Source organism: Drosophila serrata, unplaced genomic scaffold (assembly GCF_035046125.1).
Source record: "Drosophila serrata isolate PLE 108 unplaced genomic scaffold, ASM3504612v1 contig_100, whole genome shotgun sequence".
NCBI classification, from domain to species: Eukaryota; Metazoa; Arthropoda; class Insecta; order Diptera; family Drosophilidae; genus Drosophila; species Drosophila serrata.
Genome location: NW_028256998.1, coordinates 631,010 through 652,204, shown reverse-complemented (window position 1 = coordinate 652,204; position 21,195 = coordinate 631,010). Strand labels below are relative to the sequence as shown.

Sequence of the window (21,195 nt, the reverse complement as noted above, 5' to 3'; positions counted from 1 at the left end):
ACATTTTTAAGGGGTTAAAGCTCATTGCAATGTATACAAATTCAAAGGCAGTTTTATATTAAAACAAATAGTGATTTAAAGTCATTTCAAATCATTTTTAAAATTGTAAAAAAATTGGGGGGGAAAATTTAAATAATTTAAAAAAATGGTAAACTCCATTTATTGGAGCTTAAACTTAATAATAATAAAATATTATATTCATTAGGTTAATAATCTCGTGCATCTGGTATTTCAAAACTTCTCTCTATCCAAATAAATTAATTAAAGACTTATCCAGGTATTTGTCGTTACGATATAAAGTTTATTTATAAAATGAACTACGTGTAATATTCAATTCAGATATTTATGTTGTCTAAAAGAGTTAGTTTCGATTAACTTTATATTTAGGAAAGAAATTGGAATGCACATTGCTAGATATTCTCTGGTCTAGAAACTTAACAAGGATTAGGGCTTACACACTTTGTATTTGGAACACCCTTCCGTCACTTCTTACCATCCGCAAGTACAATATATACTCTTGCAAATCCACGAACATCGCGTGTAGGAAGGGTAAAAATATGAACATTTTTAAGTGAAACTTGTGTTATATTGCGTTATTAATAGGAAGTCTGTCGTGACCGCCTTTGGCTTATGTACTTTCTGGCAGAAAACAGCCACCCCCAAAGGTGTATTTGGTGCCCAAACGTCCCAGTACCGCAAGCCCACAAATTGACCCAGAAAAAATCCGATATGCAAATGCACTCCTCAGGTAAGGAACGTGAAAACAGGAACCACATACTTGAAGCTTGTGACATTTTTGATGCCCTAAAATAGAAGATAGTAGGTAATAGGTTTTCGAAGTGGATACATAGTATTTAAGAATATATTGTACCTCCGGTGTTGTATATTATCTCAAGGAAAAATTAAATACAAATTAAATGTTGAATAAATAAACCTTCAATTTGTAAAATTTAAATACCGAGAGGCTTTATTCATCATAATTTTAATTTTATTTCGAATTTCCTGTGCATTGTTAACTAGTAGAAGGACATGGTAGAAAAGGAAGTAAATAAAACGCAATCAAACAGACACGAACACCACTCCTTATTAAGGAGAAATCGCAGGCGAAAGTTGCGGGGCAACTCAATTTAAGTTAGCCAAGGAACAGTACGTCTTACACACTGGAATGGAGTCGTTCTCGTCGTCCTCGAGTATTCCGTCTCCATTGCTACGTAGTCTAGACGGTATGGAGAGTCCGGACATCTGTGAGCCGCCTCAGGAGGAGGAGGACTTTTGCTTTCGATATCCGAGCTACATGTTTCCCGACGTGGAGTACAACAAGGAGGATGTGCCACTTCCGTTTAAGGCCTCACCGGACTCACTGTTCAACCTCTGCGCCGCAGTTGTGGATTCCCAAGCCCGTACGGAGGTCTTTAAGTGGAGTATCAACGATGTGACGGACTGGTTGCGCAATTTTGGCTATCCAGAATATGAGGTGGGAAGTCGAGTCTTGAAAAAAAGTAAACTATCAGTTTAAAACAATTGGTTTTCTTCCAAAGTCTTAAAAAGTTTAAAGCCTAATTCGAAGTGGTCTAAAAATAATCTATTCATTTCAAACAAGTGACTGTTTTGGATTTACTAAATTAATATAAAAAGGATTCTTCTGTAACATAAAGTTTTGAAACTTCCTGTAAAATAGTATTTTGCTTAAAATACGCTCTTTCTTGAATAGGAAACCTTCCGTGAAAACTATATTGATGGTCACAAGCTACTGAATTTGGATGCCGTATCCCTGGTGGCCCTTAATGTCAAAAATTTCGAGCACATTCGTCATCTGGGACGTGGGATTAGAGCACTTTACCGCAAGGAGCTACAGACAGCAACGGAGACTAAGCAGCAGAGCGAAGTATACAAAACCTTCCGGGCCCGCACTGGACGTAGATACGAGGGATTACGAGAGACGGAACTCCTGGGTCGTATGCACATGATCCGCTCCGTTTTTCGGGATGTCAACGACTGGGATCTCATGGAGCTGCATCTCTCCCGGACACCGGTGAGGCGATACCGAGAGGTCATTGCTGGATCCAGGCGCTACAGTCTCTATGGACCCTCTACAGCTCGTAGGGAACCCATTATGACGGACGATGTCGATACCACAAACTGGTTTAATTTTGGAGATTGTTACTAATTGTTATTTAAATTAAGTTGAAGTAATATTTCCACATACAGTGTATGCCTAGAAAGGAAATATTTTAAATGAATTTTGTTATTGTATTATAATTATTATTATATATAGACATATTTTAAAAATGAGTTCGCAGTAAACAAGTTTAGTTTCAGAAAATGTTAAAGGTATCCGGTTTTAAAATTTTGACAAAAAGTTCGAGCAGTGTGCTAATTGGGAGACGGACCGATATAAACAACCTTGTACTGCACATGTTCACATGGTTTCCATCTACTTTTATTAAATTATTGATTTTTTCCTTAAGGATCAGACAATTATTCCCAAATATAATATAGGCTTTGTACCTGTCTCTAAATTCTTACATGCTTCAATACTACCTTCACCTTCCATCACACCCTTGAAGAGTATTATATTTTCAATCAGAAGCTTAAAACGTAGTGAACAAATCATTTCCGACCATATAAATTATATATATTCTTGATCAGGATCAAAAGCCGAGTCGATCTAGCTATTTCCGGTCGAAAAGTAGGTTTTCAAACATTTTTCCAAAATTTCAAAATTTGATAAGGGGTTACATCATTAAAATTTGCAAAAATTTGAAAAAATTTTAATTTTCTTAAGTTTTAAATTGAGTTTGCAGATTTATTATCCTAATAAAAACTAGCATATAACAGCTTTCCGAACTGAAATTGATGAGTTTTTTGATTAGTTATAATAATTTTTATGATCAAATATCATGATCGATTTACCGTGTTTTCGATTATGATCATTTTGATCCTGTCATTAATTTAAAATAAGTTCTTATATTTTTAATGTTTTTTTTTTATAAGTAAATATTTAATACTTACTTTTATAAATATTTCGCACTACGCCATTTTTGTTATCCTAAGCTTGTTTGTCCACTACTCTAGTATCCATTTCTCCGACATAAAATAAAATCACTCACTTTCCCTTAAACCCCACAACGTCCATGCCCCCGCCCCCGCGCCCCGGGCTATTGATTCTGTCCAATCAGTCGACACGGCGCATTGATCACTTATCGCTCTCGCTTGTTGGCGTTCTTGTTGTTGTGGGCTGTTCGATCGATCCGTTCCTGTTCGCGTCTGTTCACGTGTTTAAATTTATTGATTGTTCTCCTCACAAAACACGGCATACCCAAGCCTGCCTTTTTCCTCGTCCATCGTGGAGCAATCTTGCCGAGCGGACTGGGCTGAGTCCGGTGTCCTGCTGTGCAGCATGGGAGACGTACGTGTGGTCGGTTTAGTTATATTTCTCGACATCTTGTGTGTCCGTCGATCGGCTGGTTGGTAATACATAGCTGAGCTCTGAGCGCTGAGCCGAGGCCTAAAGCCGGCTAGATGCAACCGTAGACGCTGGAGCGCTGCGGTGCCACACACTGCCAATGCAAATCGTCTTCAGCCTTTATTAACTTATGCGCATTCAGATTACCTTAATAACTCGTTCCGTTAACACTTTATTATGTTCAAGGCTCGTAAATCGTTCCATCACCCCGGACATGGCATCGATGGCCGGGAGGGTCTGCTCTGGCCTGGCCTGTGAACCCTCACAAGTTCCCAAGTTTTCAAGACGACGTTGGCGATTATGATTTATCGCATTTTAATCAATTGAAAACGTTTAAACGATACGCATCGATGGAAAATTATGAATGTGTGGCTGTCTTTAGGCTCCACAGTAGGCCACCAATAACAACGGCAACCAACCGGCGACGAGGCGAGCCCAAGCCTGGCCAAGATCGTCAGCATGCGTTATCCGACGCGTAACTCGTTTGTATTTCACTCCCCAAGCCTCCACAGACTCTCGGGTTACCAGAGGTCTGGAGATGAAGATCCGAAAATTTACGCGCGCCACATTACCCACAGAACAGGAACGGACTTATAGACTTGAGGAAATATTTTTAATTTGAGGTCTTTGTGCAGCCCAATCTGTATATACAAACATGATTTTTTGTCCTATTTAATATACAGCCAACAATTTTAAATTAAAGCCAAAATGTTAAAGAAACCATTTTAAAGGTCATCATTACCATATTAAGATACTTTGGAGAACTTCTCCTATGTGTATAAAATTAAAGAAATCAAGTCTTAGGCAGCAGATCGCTCCCTTAGAGCCGCCGATCCGGCCCTGTGGTGAGCCCGCGACATGCATACCTCGGATCAGGATGAAATATCGCGTGCTGTGTGAGTGGACCTGGCGAGTTTCGCAGTACGACTAAGAGTCGCGACGACGGCGTCGATTATTATGATCCGAAATTGATAAGCGAAATATTTTTATCATTTCTTAAATTAACATAAACCATAAGCGATTATCACACAATAAGCGTTTCGTTTCTTCTCTTCGCATGTTCTTGTTGTTCGCTTTTTATAAGCTTTTATGGCCGCCTCTGACCGCGTTCGAGTATAAGTTATGGCCGCGGCGTGTTCAGGCCAGGATTTGGACGCAGTAAAGTGTCAATTGCGTACTGCAAATTTATGGGGATATACATACATGAGGTCGAGTCAGCTGATTTTTTCAACTCGCTTTTGGGGTAAACTAAAGGACGTTTTATTTTTTAACTCTTAAAGCTAAAATGGTTTGAAGCGACGCGATTGCTTGAGCAGCTCGATTTTCCGCTTGTCCTCCTCGAACTTCTTGCGCATTTCGACGATGTTTTGCATTTTGCTCTCTCGTATTTGGAAAGTGTAGAAATTGGTCAGTTCTTTAGTCTTCTTGTCTTTTGCCATTCTGTTTTCCAGTCTACCGACCACTGATTCCTTCTGCTCAAAGCCGGCATTGCGGCCCTCTTTGCCCACTGTGACCCATCCGTCGGCATCGGCCTCACTCGTTTTGGCTGCCTCTGCAGCAGCCCGCTCCCTTTTGTCGTACCCGGACATATACTTGCGGATTAGCTTTTTCGTCTTCTGCGGGTCCAGGAGGTAATTGTTCTCGTACTCCTCGTGCCACAGCTCCATGCCGGTCTTGATGATGCACTCGCCGCTGCTGTTGAACAGATCGATGCTCTTCAAGCTCAACGCCTTGGCAATGCTGCTACTCTTCTGGAAGACCACATAGGCTACCTTGAAACAGAAGGGCGGACGTCTAGCAGAGATGGGTTCGCTGGTTCCTTCGTACCACTTGATGGTCTCATCTTTTCCAGGCTTAGCGGCGAACTCTACGACCTCAATGGTTCCCGCCTGGCTAAAGACCGTTCTCAGGCTCTCCTCTGTCACGTATGGCGGAACATTGAGCAGGAATAGCGTGCGGCCTTTGGGTTTGTTAGGGTCCATGAGCCGGATGAAGTGCTCCCGCATGTAGACGCTGTGGCAGTGTTTCGCATCGGGCGACGTGCGTAGGGGAACCACTAAAGGAGGTTTTGTGTAAGTTAACATTATGTGCATGTTTTTTGGGAAAGGTTACCTGTGTAGCCCTCAAGTTCCACCATTATTTGTTATTTGTTTACGATTTCAATTGACGCACGTGTAGCAATGCAGATGCAATCAGCTGCTTCTATGAGGGCTGCCAACTTAGCTTATTTCTAAACTTGTATAAACTGATATATAAACTTTTCTAAAAAGGTTAAAAACTTTGATGGTAATTGCCATACTTAGTTACCCATTACACCGCTTGAGGACGCCACTGCATGGTAAAATTGCTATGTAGAAAAGATCCCAAAATGTTCTGTCAGGGTTTTTTTCTTTCCTTTTTTTTTTTAATTTCAACTTCCATAAATAATGTCTAAAATATTTTACTAATTATTATTTATTTATATATTTTTTCCCCTTTTTTTAATCTCTCTTTTTCTCTTTGGCGACGGCAACCTTCATCGTCCAGCCTCCGTCACCGGCCGGCAGATGCTTAGCCTATCGAAGAAAATTGTTATATTTCTTTCTTATAACAAAAACTTCACCTTTAAATTCTTTTTCTTCTTTTAAATCAATATTTTAAGTTCAAATAATTGAATATATTTTTTCAAGTATTAATATTTAAATGCTTACAACTGTGTAAAAAAGCGAAAGAATAATTAAGCTTCAGCTGGGAAGGAGATGAGGAGCAGAATGCAGCACCACCGTCTAAAACGAAATGTTTTTTGTAAACTTTGCACGTATTTTAGTTTTGGTCCGATTTTGTCTTGCACTATGTGTCCTGCACATGTGAATGCTTGTGTTTGTACCCGTGCCCGTCAAATGGTCCGAAAACAAAAACTGCAAACCACAACTACATCCCGACCCACCGCTGCCACGTGCTCCTCCATGGCCTCCACTGACCACAGCCTGCGTTTATTTAACGGCCGCATGATGAAAGGCGGAAGTTGGTCCAGGCACGTTTGGCTCCTGTCCATGGTCCATGGGCCGCAGTCTTGTTCCATGCGAATAGATGCTAATTAATTGAAGGGAGAATTTCAATTGTTTTAAGCTTAATTATTCTTTGAAATATGGGTAGAAAATCATATTTGAAAATAAAGTTTATATAGCCTTGCAGTATCATAACTTAGCTTATATATCAATTGTTTCGACAAATCAAAGTTTAAAATTAAATTAAATTAAATAAAAAAAATAAAATAATAAATTTTTTTCCAATTTTTGATAATTTTAATGATGTAACCCCTTATCAAATTTTCAATTTTCGGAAAAATGCCAAAAATTTATTTTTTGACCGGACAAGGCTAGAACGATTGGGCTGTTGATGCTGATCAAGAATATGAAAAGAAAGAAAATGACTCCTTTACTGCGTTTTAATCTTCTGACTGAAGCTATAATCTGCAAAAAGGTATAAAAACAGACAATTTTCTTAAATAATCTGAGTTTTCAAAACATCATAATTAAGCCAAAATGGCATTAATTTTGAATCGGAAAGTTTTTCTGTTCAAGTTTTTATAGCACTAACAAATCTGCATACTGCGTTTATTGATGCTGTTATAAGTTTCTGACTAAAATTATAAAAACCCGCAAAAAGGTATAAAAACAGACACCTTTTCCCAAAAATCATAGTTTAAAAAACTCATAACTAAGCTAAAAAATCATTAATTTGAATTCGAAAAGCTGGTCTATGCTAGTTTTTAGTAGATTAACAAAGCTGCATACTCAGTTTTCAAATTAAAAAAATTCAATTTGTTGTCAAATTTTGGCAATTTTAATGATGTAACCCCTTATAAAATTTTGAAATTTCGAAAAAAAATTTGAAAATTTATTTTTCAGCCGGACATTGCTAGATCGATTCGGCTGTTAATGCTGATCAAGAATATATATGATTTAAAGGGTCGGAAATGACTTCCTCACTGATTTGCATGCTTCTGACTAAAAATTATAATACCCTGCAAGGGTATAAAAACATTTCACAGGATTTCCTTAAAAAGTACGAGACCTTTGAAATATTATATTTACCATTGTGCTAATCAAAAATAAAGTTCATTAATCGAAATTCTGCAACACAGTGGCCTTAATTACAATGACAATTGACATTATTTTTGGGAATTGGTCGCACAGGCATCGGCATCAACCCATTTCACCCATCTGGGGAGCAAGGAGCTGACTGATTGAATAATGCAATTTGAATGCGGTTTGATTTTGTGAAGCGAGTCTCAAGTGTAATTAAATGTGCAAATTCGTAGCTAAAATACATGACCTGCTAATTCAATAAACGATTTTACAGATGTTGCCTAAGTAGCTGTGAACAAGGACCTCTGAACCTAGCATCCCCAAAGACCAGTTGGTTAATTTTCGCACCCTAAAACCAAACTAAATATATATAATACCTACCATCTGGTAAACACAAGGTTAACGTATTATTTTGCATTCCGTTCTTTATTTTCTTGTAAGTATATATTTTATTTTGGTTATATTTAATATTTTTAAAAGCATCTTAGGGAGTTTCTGTTCATAGCATTGCACATAAAACTATTTATTTTGGCGAAAAGGATTTAGATATTTATTTTTGAGGAATTACCTTACAGTTCCTCAAAATCCAAGCCTAAAAACTAATAGAATTTTATTTACAGATATTTAACAATAGAATACTTGTCCCTCAAAAAGTATGTTACTGTATCAATTGTAGAAACATCACTTATATTAGATGAGCCTGATGGACATCTGCAAATAGAAAAGTAACATTTACTTTGAAAACTTTTAAAATTCATTTAACAATATAGTAAACTCCAAAATGTATTATGTACTTTGTGGTTAATTTCTCAAATTTGCTTGGAGCTTTATAAAAAATTGTATTTACAAAAAAAAGAGGACTGTTTCTACAAGCCAAGCCTCGGCATTAACCAAAGCTCTATAAAAAAACGAGAATATCTTTAACTTTTTGTACGTGCACATCATTTTAAAATGCATTTCACACTTTTTTAAGCATACTACATAAAAATATATAAGCCATTTTAAATTTAAAAGCGTGGCACGTGCTCCTCCCACATTCATCCATCGAGGGTCGAGAATTCGTTTCCCTAATGCGAAATCCTTGACTAATTAGTACATGTTGCGGCAGCTGTGGGGTGTGACCCCACAACAAGAAAGCCGCAGCGTGATGCTCCAAAAAGGAAAAAGGATACGGATTTCTTTTCATAAGACCTTATGTTTGTGTCTGGGCCTAAATAAAAATGTTACATGTTGCGACTTCATTAAAAATATTTGCTTAGCTTAGCATATTACGAAAAATTTTCCTTTGCAAAGTAAAATTTCCTTAAATATATTATTAGTTTATGATTTTATCACATAATTGATTTTTAAACAAGTCGAAATCGCATTAAATGGACAATCAGAGATTTAACGCAGTCACCTGCCTCAGGTTGAGCTCTCGGATTTTATTCAATTGTGCGTGAAAACATTTCAAGCAATTTTCGTCGCACGCATGATTTATGGGCGTCCATTTTGGGAACCCCCAATTTGTGCTTTTGCCAATCAACCAATATATATTGGCCAGTTTCATTGGGGTTATTTCGTTGGTGGAAATCGAAGAACACTCTAATTGCGCGTTGACCATGGAAAGGCGTCACGTGCAAGCAATTTATATAACGAAAGCTTTTTGGTTAGATCCTAAAAGTGAAAAATAATAAGACACATAGCATTGAGGTTGTTCCGTCACATAATGCACATGTCCTGACTGTTCGATCTCTGTACAATTCTACGTCGTTAAGCACCACAACGTATAACCACAATTCCCAGTGCATTTTCAAACCATAGCAAAGTCAGAATGTTGTTCATTATTTTTGGATTTAGACCAAAAATGTGTGCAAAACCATTCGTGTTTAAACGTGACACCAAGAGAATTACTTTCGTGCACAACAATATATCTTCCCCCGTATGATAAGCTATAATTATAATTATATAATTATAATTATTTTCAATAATTATGTCTTTATGGAAATAAAATACACAAGCTCACTTTCAACAAGAATCACAGATATAACAAAAAAATAAACAGAAGCTATCTTGTGTCGAAACTTCTATGCCCTTGTTTATGTTTCAGACATTGCTTATGGTTTTAGACATTCTTATTGAAGTTGTAATACCCAGAAATAGGGTATTAAAGAAAATGAAAAACTTTCCGCCTGGTCATTAGTATACCGTTGACATGCCACGCCCATTCCGATGGCGTTGCGTCGATAAGCAATCTTGTCGACAATTGACCCTGCCGGACTCACAGTCGGACTCTTAAGAAAGTTGTCCACAAAAGGCTCTTAAACTTTGCTCATTAATAATGAAAGGCAAAAAGAAAATAAATTGCGCTCAAAGAAAATTCGTCATGGAGCTTGTGGTATCGGTTGCCTTGTTAAGAAAAATTGGTTAATTCTTATTTACCAATTTATTAACCTTGGTCTTCGTCAGTCAGATGCCATTAGCGATAAGCAGGGTAACTTTTAGGGGCCAATGAAGCTATTGTACCCTAGCAATAATAACCTATAATATTGATATTAATTTTTGTAAGAATATTGGGAGTCATAGTGGCACATTTTAATTTCATATATATTTCATACATCTTATACTTTAAGAACGATCCATAATGTCCAAGCATTGAAACTTGAGACATTTGGCTGTATCGCGAATTTAGCGGAAGGTGTCCCTGTAATTTATCACTGATAACTCGCTGGAGGAAACGGAAGTACTAATGTCAAAAAAACCAATTTAAAGTAAATTAGCACAGCACAAACTGCTCGTTATTTGTACGGGTAAGCCAACGCCACAAAATCTTGGGGGAACATGGAGGGTCCTTGGAGTGGTTGGCAGAGCAGGTGCGTGTCCTTTAGGCCAAGGGAATGTGGTAACGGCTCGACTTGGCCGAAACTTTGCACACACACACACACACACACACACATGCCAACGTCTCTGGGGCTGCGGTAGCCTTTCATTCTCTATCAGATCACGTACGACATAGGGCTCAACTGGGGAAAGGGATACAGAGTCGGAGTCGGAGTCCATGCCCGCTCTATATCCAGCCAGAAAAAACAAAAGTCCTGAGGCTGGGAGAAAATAGTGCAGACGGTGCGGTGCGCCTTGGAATTTATTGCACGTGGTAAGTTGCTTGGATGGGTTCAACTGCAGATTAGACGCCCTGATAGACACAAAATGCTTTTGCCTCCAAACTCGGCTTAAGTTTAGACATGGCCGAAAAATTTATTACACGTTAACCGAAGGACGAAAGGCTTGCAAGGGCTGCGTTTTATTTGACTGAAAGTGCCTACTTTGAGACAATGAAACCTGGTCCTTCGTCCGTCCGTGAGTTGTGGCTGGCAAATTTTTGGCGGCGGCTTGCGAAAGTTAACAAGTTTTGAACAATGGACCAATGGAAACGTTTTAGTTTTGAATAATAAATATATTTAACTTCGTAGTTAATAAGAGGGTTTTTGCATAATTTTATAAATAACTAGCTGTACCCTGCCACGTTTCTCTGTGGCATATTGTGGTTAAGAGGGCACTTCTGAATACATCAATGTTCCGGCAAAATCATCTTCCTGGCATAAGGTGAAGACGGCAGTCAGAGTTGTCGCTGGCGGATTCAGGACTCTTTCTTGCACATTTCTTTCTGTGAAATAGATACGTTGACCATTCTCCAAATAGACTGCCAAGTGAACTAAAGCTGGATAGCGTTCATGAATGGGGAACGAACAAATTCTCCATGCAACCTCGTTGCTGCTTTTGTATCTTCCAGCCTGGTATTGAGATATTTCATCGACAACTCGTACTGCATTGCTGTCCCCATTTTCTGCCTGAACACCAAAAACTGCCATATCGCTGCCTTTATTCACGTACTTGCAGATATTTTTAATCGATTTCACGGAATTGCAATATTCTACGTTGATGTGCGCTTTGTATGATTTTGACAATAGTGTTGAGTATGGAACCACCCAACGATTGTCTACCTCAATATCACCAATTCTCATGTTTAAAGTTGCCGAAGTCCCTTCATCTTCAGTTGACCGTCTCCTATACAGAGGATATCCATCGTCCCCTGTTACGGTGTTGGCTGTAAATGCTCGAGGATATCGCTTGGAACACTTCCCGTCTACCATGCATGGTGAACTTCGGTTGAGGGTACCACATGGGCCATTGATCATGTTCTTGATGACAACTGCATGCAAATCTGTATCAACCTCTGCCCGTGGAATCTCAGCGCATATCACATTGTCAATTTCGTCTGGAGTAATTTTATCATACAGCCAAATCAGTATGTGCGCATGCGGCAATCCTCTCTTCTGCCATTCTACTGAATACATCCAGCACCGCTCAGATCCCAAAACTCCATGTTTCACAATGAAATCCATCAGTGACTTGAGCTTTTGTCTGAAAACACGGGCTGTGATGTCATGCCTATCCCTATACGATTGTCCAGGAAATAACAGCTGAACTATCTCGTCCCAAGCTGGATTGAATGTGAAGGTGATAAATAAGTCTGGACGGCCGTAGCAACGAACATATGCCTGGGCATCTTGAGCATATTCATGCATGTGGCTCGGACTACCTATGTATGAGGATGGCAAAATCGTGAGCTTTCCAACGTTGGTTGTATTACGGTCATTCATCACAGCATCCCGCAAATGGATATATTCCTCGGACCGAAGTTTCTTCTGATTCAATCGGAGGAACAGCAAACGTTGTTTCAATTTTTGCATACATATCGACAATGTACTGATGAAACAACTGACGACATTTCAATATATGATTGCAATCGGTCCTCCGAACCATTAACCTGTATGAGTAAATTTCATCGCGCAGCCGCGTCTCTCGGATGGAGGCCCGTTCTTCGTCAGTCATATTCGTAATCTTACGTCTTTTTGCTTCTGTATTGCGAATACGACGACCCAATCTCGACTTCTTTGGTGGCATGACTTCGTTTCTTACTGAACCTGAACAAAAAATAAAATTTGTATCTCCAATTTCTTCTTTCAATATGTTTTTAATGTTTGACAGGAAATGCTTTGATTTGCTTGTAGAGGGCGCAGTAGTAGGGGCACGGGGAAACGCTAAAAAATAGATATATTCGCAACCGCAGATAAGCTATCAACATCAAAAGTAGTCAATAACCGAGCTGGAACCTCAACGTATCTTCTCTAAAAATTTGGGCATAAGCGGTTCAGAACTTTTCAAGTTTCTTCTTTCAATATGTTTTGAATGTTTGACAGGAAATGCTTTGATTCAGCTGGCTGCCTGTAGATGGCGCAGCAGTAGGGGCACTTGGAAACGCTAAAAAAATAGATATATTCGCCACCGCAGATAAGCTATCAACATCAAAAGTAGTCAATAACCGAGCTGGAACCTCAACGCATGTTCTCTAAAAATTTGGGCTTAAACGGTTCAGAACTTTTCAAGTCTATGAAGGATGTAGACACGAACAGAGCATTTTTATATATATAGATACCAGCTTGTTCTTAATCTAGATAAGAAATAAATATGCATTCGTATTTTCTAATTTAAAGCTTTACTGCTTCACTGACATTATGCACAACATTTGAAGGGTTTCCCCTGGGTTATCCATCGCCAAGTGAGTGCAGAAATGCAGAATTCAAACACCAAACTAAAACAATTCTCTAAACTCAACTGGGATTTGACCCCCAAAAATGAAACAAACACGAAGGTCCGACAAGAAGCGTCAGTGCCTGAAAAGCCCCAAGGATTTGGAAGCACAATGTGTAAAGAAATCTTTTAAACAATTTTGTCCCATGCTTGATTTCATTCTCAGCTCGAGGGCAAGGGGCGGTTACTTAAATTTTCTTATGGTTTAACTTTTGTGATGTTTCAAGCCAGATTAACCGTGCTTACTGCCAAGTCCTAGTCTGGACGCCACGCTCACTGATGTGACATTGTTCAGCCATAATCTACTTTCAAGTAGCCACAAGCAACACCCATGTCCATGTAATCTATGCTGTTGCGTCCTCGTCCTCGTTCTCCTCCAGGATAAACTGTAATTTTATGCAAAAGAAAATTCAGCATAGTAGCTCCCATCTAGATTATTTAGACGCCACTCTTCTTCACATTTGGGCAGAGTATAACAATTTCTGTTGAAATTTCAAAACGCATTTAGGCAGAGCATTCACAAATTTAATAAAGATATTACCAAATAAAATGCATATTCATAAATTAATGTATAATAGAGTTTATCTGATTTTATAGATTTTATTATACATAAAAATAAAAGTATTAAAACGAAGCTATTTAAAATAAATAACTTCATTACTCGTTACAAAAATCAAGATTTAAGAGGAATAAACTTTGGCACTCCCTTCTAGAATCCCTATTATTTGTGTACCAGGATCGCTTCTTCATGGACCACAAGTGAGGGAATACTGGCCAAGATACCACAGAGGATAGAGTACTGGGTGGTTTCGTTAACCCGGAACAGACACGGAATGCATATGCGGCATTTATTCAACTGCAAGGTGTTAATTAAATTTGGTTTTAAATGCAACTTGTCGCAGCATCGCCACGCTGTGGGCTGCTGCACATTCCGGCTTGAGTTTGAGGTTTCGCTTCGCATTCAGTGAAAAATCCGCAACTAATTAGGACGCACGGTTCAAGCGGCAACGAGGAGCAACCTGCATGTGGATGTCGCTGCCCAGCACCCAGGCCAGGATAAGCCACTTTAAAGGGGGCAGGCATTAAGAAGGGATTGGTCAGAGCGTAAAAATCTCGTTACAGTACGAATATTCCTTTATATAAAAGTATGTTATATTTAATAACTAGCTGTACCCTGCCACGTTTCTCTGTGGCATATTGTGGTTAAGAGGGCACTTCTGAATACATCAATGTTCCGGCAAAATCATCTTCCTGGCATAAGGTGAAGACGGCAGTCAGAGTTGTCGCTGGCGGATTCAGGACTCTTTCTTGCACATTTCTTTCTGTGAAATAGATACGTTGACCATTCTCCAAATAGACTGCCAAGTGAACTAAAGCTGGATAGCGTTCATGAATGGGGAACGAACAAATTCTCCATGCAACCTCGTTGCTGCTTTTGTATCTTCCAGCCTGGTATTGAGATATTTCATCGACAACTCGTACTGCATTGCTGTCCCCATTTTCTGCCTGAACACCAAAAACTGCCATATCGCTGCCTTTATTCACGTACTTGCAGATATTTTTAATCGATTTCACGGAATTGCAATATTCTACGTTGATGTGCGCTTTGTATGATTTTGACAATAGTGTTGAGTATGGAACCACCCAACGATTGTCTACCTCAATATCACCAATTCTCATGTTTAAAGTTGCCGAAGTCCCTTCATCTTCAGTTGACCGTCTCCTATACAGAGGATATCCATCGTCCCCTGTTACGGTGTTGGCTGTAAATGCTCGAGGATATCGCTTGGAACACTTCCCGTCTACCATGCATGGTGAACTTCGGTTGAGGGTACCACATGGGCCATTGATCATGTTCTTGATGACAACTGCATGCAAATCTGTATCAACCTCTGCCCGTGGAATCTCAGCGCATATCACATTGTCAATTTCGTCTGGAGTAATTTTATCATACAGCCAAATCAGTATGTGCGCATGCGGCAATCCTCTCTTCTGCCATTCTACTGAATACATCCAGCACCGCTCAGATCCCAAAACTCCATGTTTCACAATGAAATCCATCAGTGACTTGAGCTTTTGTCTGAAAACACGGGCTGTGATGTCATGCCTATCCCTATACGATTGTCCAGGAAATAACAGCTGAACTATCTCGTCCCAAGCTGGATTGAATGTGAAGGTGATAAATAAGTCTGGACGGCCGTAGCAACGAACATATGCCTGGGCATCTTGAGCATATTCATGCATGTGGCTCGGACTACCTATGTATGAGGATGGCAAAATCGTGAGCTTTCCAACGTTGGTTGTATTACGGTCATTCATCACAGCATCCCGCAAATGGATATATTCCTCGGACCGAAGTTTCTTCTGATTCAATCGGAGGAACAGCAAACGTTGTTTCAATTTTTGCATACATATCGACAATGTACTGATGAAACAACTGACGACATTTCAATATATGATTGCAATCGGTCCTCCGAACCATTAACCTGTATGAGTAAATTTCATCGCGCAGCCGCGTCTCTCGGATGGAGGCCCGTTCTTCGTCAGTCATATTCGTAATCTTACGTCTTTTTGCTTCTGTATTGCGAATACGACGACCCAATCTCGACTTCTTTGGTGGCATGACTTCGTTTCTTACTGAACCTGAACAAAAAATAAAATTTGTATCTCCAATTTCTTCTTTCAATATGTTTTTAATGTTTGACAGGAAATGCTTTGATTTGCTTGTAGAGGGCGCAGTAGTAGGGGCACGGGGAAACGCTAAAAAATAGATATATTCGCAACCGCAGATAAGCTATCAACATCAAAAGTAGTCAATAACCGAGCTGGAACCTCAACGTATCTTCTCTAAAAATTTGGGCATAAGCGGTTCAGAACTTTTCAAGTTTCTTCTTTCAATATGTTTTGAATGTTTGACAGGAAATGCTTTGATTCAGCTGGCTGCCTGTAGATGGCGCAGCAGTAGGGGCACTTGGAAACGCTAAAAAAATAGATATATTCGCCACCGCAGATAAGCTATCAACATCAAAAGTAGTCAATAACCGAGCTGGAACCTCAACGCATGTTCTCTAAAAATTTGGGCTTAAACGGTTCAGAACTTTTCAAGTCTATGAAGGATGTAGACACGAACAGAGCATTTTTATATATATAGATTTAAAGAGGATTCTTTGTAAGATATTTTTCTCAGTTCCTCGGTTAATCTGCAACTGACAATTACTTTCACTCTGTCACTTAATAATTTAGCGACTACTGACCGCAATTTAGAGGCTTGGCAAACGAACTGACAAATGGTTTTCACCTATTTTACGGGGAGACTGTGTGCGAGTGTCACATAGATACGAAATCTGCGAAAACTATTGATTGGCATTTGAATAATAGATGCAGATTGTGCATTACTGAACAGCCACGAGGCGACGGGGGCCAAGATACTTATAAATGTTTCATGAACATGGCGGGTGCTATGTGTTCACCTTAGTTAGCTTTGCTCGGCGTTGCCATCGGTGGACGGAGCTCTTTGTTTGTTTATCTGAAAGATACTCGAGACCGCACAGGCGGCGGGACGTGGACGCAGGCCAAACGAGGCGGAATCCTCGCCCGCCCCAAGGGCTAAGCTAACCATTCGAAAAATTCACTCAAGCGCAAACTTTCGATGCCCCCGAATGCCGAGCATTTTCCTACCCGGGCTCGCTTAAAATTTACATTTAATGAGGTTTAAGTTCGACCAAGGTGCGAACACAATCTGCATTGGAGGAGCTACTTCAGATTGCGGATAGGGATTTTAATGGTCGCAAATTGAAACCGAATGCAAATGGTATGCATTGCGATGAATGGCACCCAGCTTTCGGCAAGATAACAAACGTGATTTAACTTATTTTGCACATAAAATATATCACATTATTTAAATATTTTTTAAAAACCGACTAGAGCTCTATAAAATAAACAAATAATAAGATCCTTAAATCATTTTTAAATGCAAGCCATTTATTCCGACAAAAATGGCACTGACTAAGCCCTCTTTCAAGTGATAGCTCGTGAGCCAAGCTTAGACTCTGTAATCAGGACAAGCCAGGACGACTGGCGGTGGGAGCTCCTAAACCTAACCAAAACCCATCAAGGAAAATCTCGACCGCATTTGAGCATTTTCTCTAATTAAACTGGCACGAAACCCGCAACAGAACAGACAGAACTACGCTATCCTAACGCGACACCTGTCAAAGTTTTTGTTTTTTTTTTTGTTTTTATTTTTTGGTCTGAAGAGTGAATGAAAATTCGTGTGCTTGGCATTCCCGCCTGCCTGTTGATTGGTTTTTGGGGTTCCCCGCAAACTTTTTTATCTAACTGTCACTTGCAGAGTCATTTACTTAAAGAGTCTACCATGTTTTTAATTAGCACTTACCTGGACTGGCAACTAAAGATCCAAATGCTTTCCCGGCGATTCCAGCACCGCCTGCAGGGGAAGTACCCCTCCGCCGGGTACAGGCAGCCTTCCGAGCAGGTGCAGTGAAGCACTAGCACTCCGTTCCTTGTCAGCCGTAAGCGGAGCACTTCGGTTGCCCAATTTGCCACCCATCCAGCGGCTATAGGTGTGATCCGGCTCCGTGCCCCAGAACTTGTGAAACGAAACGGGCGGCTCCAACTGTAGCAGCTCCCTGGCATAGTCCTGTGGCCGCGCCTGATGCATACCCGCAGCCGGCACAGCAGGAACGCCTAGCACCTGCAGGCAGTAACCCAAGATCATGTCGTCGGGGGCACTGGGGCTGGGACAACTGCAGCGGTCCACTATGAGCCGCACCAATGGCAGGCTGAGCAGGATGCCAGCTCCTCCTGTGTGGTAGTTAAAGCCATCTGGCGCATACAAACGATAGCCATAGCGCTGGCCCAAATAGACGAGCTCCGAATGATTGTGGCAGCTCAGTAGGGCGCTGACGCGGGGCACACTGGTAATTGGATTGGAAACGTAAATGGTCAGTGAGTTAACCTATCGAAATACTATATATAAATATATTTTAATTGAATGTGCCGTCATCCGTTTAATCCGAAAAATAAATGAATTAAACCATGGGGTGCTGCTCAAGACGGGACTTTAAATTTACTATTTCGATTTGGGAAAAATTAAATTATGGCTCATAGGAAAACTTATTGAGTCGTACTTTGTACTGCTTGGGGTATAACACATTTTATCTATATACTCTTGAGCAGCATCATCAGTATAATCGATATAAACAAGTCCTTCGATACGTTGCGCTTTAAGGATCTACTTGATGGGTTATCCTATTCTAAGTGTATTTCCTTGCCAAGTCATCAGTATCCAAACCCTGCAGCCATTACTCACCTCAGTAAGGTATCATCGTCGACCAGCATCAGCCAGCGTATGTCCGATTGTTCACCGATATCCTTGAGGGATAATTGTAAAATAGCCATTGTTTTGGCACAATGTCCAGTCTGGACGTTCGGTATCCCCGTGCTGATTGTCGGTATGCCATCGTCTGTTGTGGTTTTCGGGGAATAGAGAACGGGGGAAATCGCAAAGTCAAATCAATGAATATTCAACTACTCGTCGAAGGGCACAGCTTGGGAGCTCGGGAGTGATTATGAGGCGGAGGAGCAAGGACACGCAGGCAGGAATCCTTGGCATGGGTGTGAGTTTCTGTGGTTTGGCTATCAGCCTCAGTTTCAACCTCATCGTGTTTTTGTTAATTCGCTGAGCACACACAGACACATGTGAACATATATGTACATATGTATATAAAGGTTTATTTTACCCCCGATCCACATGCATCCCCTGAACCTCAACCCGAACCTCCTTCATTTGGTTTAATTGCCCGCTCATTGTCGTCGAGGTGCTCACCTGCCACATCGCTGTAGTATCTCCGGTAGCGGGTGTCTGCTGCCCAGGTGCGCTCAATGATTGGAATGCGTTCCTTATGGAATTTTGCACAGGTTTTGATTGCGAAATATATGTTAGATCCCGTTGTGTGCACCTGTGTGGAGCAGGAAATACATACATATGTACTTAGGCAGGAACAGATAAGGAGACGGAGAGAGATATCAAGTCGGAGTCGTTGGGGATTTATGGGTGTTGAGGTTTCGTTTACTAATTGCTCAGGATGCTCTCCTTTGGTATTGATATCCCAAATGGTTATGGAACTCGCTGGCTTAGACTGTCTTTAAATTAAAGGAGCTTTGAATCCCCCCTTGTTAAAAACTGTGTTGAAAAACTTATTTTGATAATAATATTAAATTAAAATATGAAGAATATAAAAAAATACTTAGGTCATATTCTGATATATAATTTTTCCTTCACTAAAATATAATTATGATGTTAAAGTCTTCTTATACAACACATTAGGCACCGGCATTTTTAACAGAAACCTTATGGAAATTTTCATCTTAATCAATAACACGTTAAGGTAATATATGGTATCCAAAATGATTCCACTACAAGAGAGGCAAAAATAAACTTACACAGTGTTCCTTCCGGTCCCCTAAAGTCGTTGATGCTGACATCGAGGCATATGGCTCCTTTGGCTTTGCATACAGTGCACAAGACGGGGCTCCTCCTGTCAGACTCTTTGGGGATTGTGCAGGTATGGCCATGGGGCAAATGTAGGGGGCATTTTTCAGAATGATTTTTCTCGACAACGATGTTTCGCAATGCTCCGGGTCATTGTCGTCGGGACGTAAATTGTCGAAAATAAAGCGCGCCAGCTCATGAGAGGCGTCGATAGAAAACTCGCTGGGACGTTTGTTGTTTTGGGCATTAAGAACAACAAGTTCTGTTAGCCTGGAAAGGAACGATCCATTATCAGTTATGAAAGCTACACTTGACACTCTATTATCGATTTCAAGACAAGAGAATGACTATTTACGAATTAAAAAGAGGGCAAATTTAATAGGAAGTTTCAAAGGTTGAAAACTGTTTTAAAGAAAACCAAGAGATGTTTTCTATAGATATATTATTTCCGGGGAATCTTATATTTTCAAACAGTTTAGTTTTCATTTAATACTGTATAAAATTGCTGGTAAACGAAGCTTTATTACCTTTTGTATAAAGAGCCTGTGAAAACAAGTCCGGCGCTGAGCATGGGATACGGAAACCATCGCGGATCCTTGTAGTTCCAAAAGTGGTGTATAATTGTGGCCTCCGTATCGTACAGGGCGTGGCCATAAAAGGCAAGCTGAAGAAACTCGTTGGTTCAGAGCACAGGTCTTCCTCACTTCAGGTGATTAGCTCAACTCACCTCAACATGGTTCTGTCCACGCAGATGCTGGAGAAGATCGCGCAACGAGGCCAGATGAGTGTTGTGCTGACACCAAATAACCCAATCAGTGCGTGTAGTCAGCAGACGGCTTTGGCTTCGCAAATGAGGCAGTGCGTCCAGCAGGGTCCAGTAATTGAAAAGCTCATGCATTACGTGGACCTTGACGACATAGTCACCAAGGACAGCGTCTCCTGTCAAATTAAGTTGTCGATGCTGTTCCCTAATCCTGCCGGCCAAAGTGAAGCACTCATCCTGAATGTGCCGCGGATACGGCGGACATGAGATTACGAGAAGCACCTCCGGATCCGTTTTGGCACGGCATAAGATTAGGAAAAAAACAAGCCACAGAATGCTTCGATACGGACCAACATACATTTTGAAAATACAGTTTTAATGAGATTAAATCCTTTAATATATCCCGAATTTCGAATAAATTTATACATTTACTATAATTTACATCGACTATCCGAACACGACTGCTCTAATCAGAGTGCGAAAACGTACTGATGCAGTGATTTAATTTTTGGCGCAAACCCGAAATGGGGGCCCTAAGTGGGTGACGGTGTGGAGCCCCATATTGGGAGACCAAGGCGCAGGCGTCAGTTTTGGAACAGAAGTTATGAATGAACCTGCTGCCGGAAACATGCAACAGGTGTCAACCTGTGGAAATAGGTGGCATTTTATGCAAGACAATTTTTCTGCTTAAAATAACAAGAAAAAATCCTATAGAGAAGGAAGAATAAGAAGTTATATTGCTTATATTTAT

The 21,195-nt window shown here is 40.2% G+C and overlaps 3 protein-coding genes across 3 annotated transcripts; 1 reads left to right on the top strand and 2 right to left on the bottom strand.

The window, feature by feature from the left end:
- Window positions 1-1,023: 1,023 nt before the first annotated feature.
- LOC110186080 (uncharacterized) lies at window positions 1,024-2,330 on the top strand. The gene is made up of 2 exons (XM_020955116.2): window positions 1,024-1,474; window positions 1,712-2,330. Exons 1-2 carry the CDS (start codon window positions 1,166-1,168, stop codon window positions 2,165-2,167), a joined length of 765 nt encoding a protein of 254 aa, XP_020810775.1. The 5' UTR covers window positions 1,024-1,165; the 3' UTR covers window positions 2,168-2,330.
- A 2,372-nt stretch (window positions 2,331-4,702) lies between these two features.
- Window positions 4,703-5,703, bottom strand: LOC110185821 (ribosomal RNA-processing protein 7 homolog A). Its single transcript, XM_020954828.2, has 2 exons — window positions 5,579-5,703; window positions 4,703-5,522 (listed from the first exon to the last, which is right to left on the bottom strand). The coding sequence occupies exons 1-2, from the start codon at window positions 5,601-5,603 to the stop codon at window positions 4,747-4,749; spliced, it is 801 nt and encodes a 266-aa protein (XP_020810487.2). The 5' UTR covers window positions 5,604-5,703; the 3' UTR covers window positions 4,703-4,746.
- Window positions 5,704-7,943: 2,240 nt separating this feature from the next.
- LOC110185887 (beta-1,3-glucosyltransferase) lies at window positions 7,944-20,954 on the bottom strand. Its single transcript, XM_086841035.1, has 7 exons — window positions 20,409-20,954; window positions 20,209-20,345; window positions 19,633-19,951; window positions 19,016-19,148; window positions 18,500-18,653; window positions 17,564-18,104; window positions 7,944-8,247 (listed from the first exon to the last, which is right to left on the bottom strand). Exons 1-6 carry the CDS (start codon window positions 20,802-20,804, stop codon window positions 17,576-17,578), a joined length of 1,668 nt encoding a protein of 555 aa, XP_086697161.1. The 5' UTR covers window positions 20,805-20,954; the 3' UTR covers window positions 7,944-8,247; window positions 17,564-17,575.
- Between the last annotated feature and the right edge of the window lie 241 nt (window positions 20,955-21,195).

Coding starts and splice junctions, on each gene's coding strand:
- LOC110186080 (XM_020955116.2), top strand. CDS start 1,166: ATGGAGTCGTTCTCGTCGTCCTCGAGTATTCCGTCTCCATTGCTACGT. Junction 1,475..1,711: donor TTGGCTATCCAGAATATGAG/GTGGGAAGTCGA, acceptor TTTCTTGAATAG/GAAACCTTCCGTGAAAACTA.
- LOC110185821 (XM_020954828.2), bottom strand. CDS start 5,603: ATGGTGGAACTTGAGGGCTACACAG. Junction 5,523..5,578: donor GGAACTTGAGGGCTACACAG/GTAACCTTTCCC, acceptor AACCTCCTTTAG/TGGTTCCCCTACGCACGTCG.
- LOC110185887 (XM_086841035.1), bottom strand. CDS start 20,804: ATGTATGTTGGTCCGTATCGAAGCATTCTGTGGCTTGTTTTTTTCCTA. Junction 19,952..20,208: donor ACAGGCTCTTTATACAAAAG/GTAATAAAGCTT, acceptor GTTCCTTTCCAG/GCTAACAGAACTTGTTGTTC. Junction 19,149..19,632: donor GGGACCGGAAGGAACACTGT/GTAAGTTTATTT, acceptor TGCTCCACACAG/GTGCACACAACGGGATCTAA.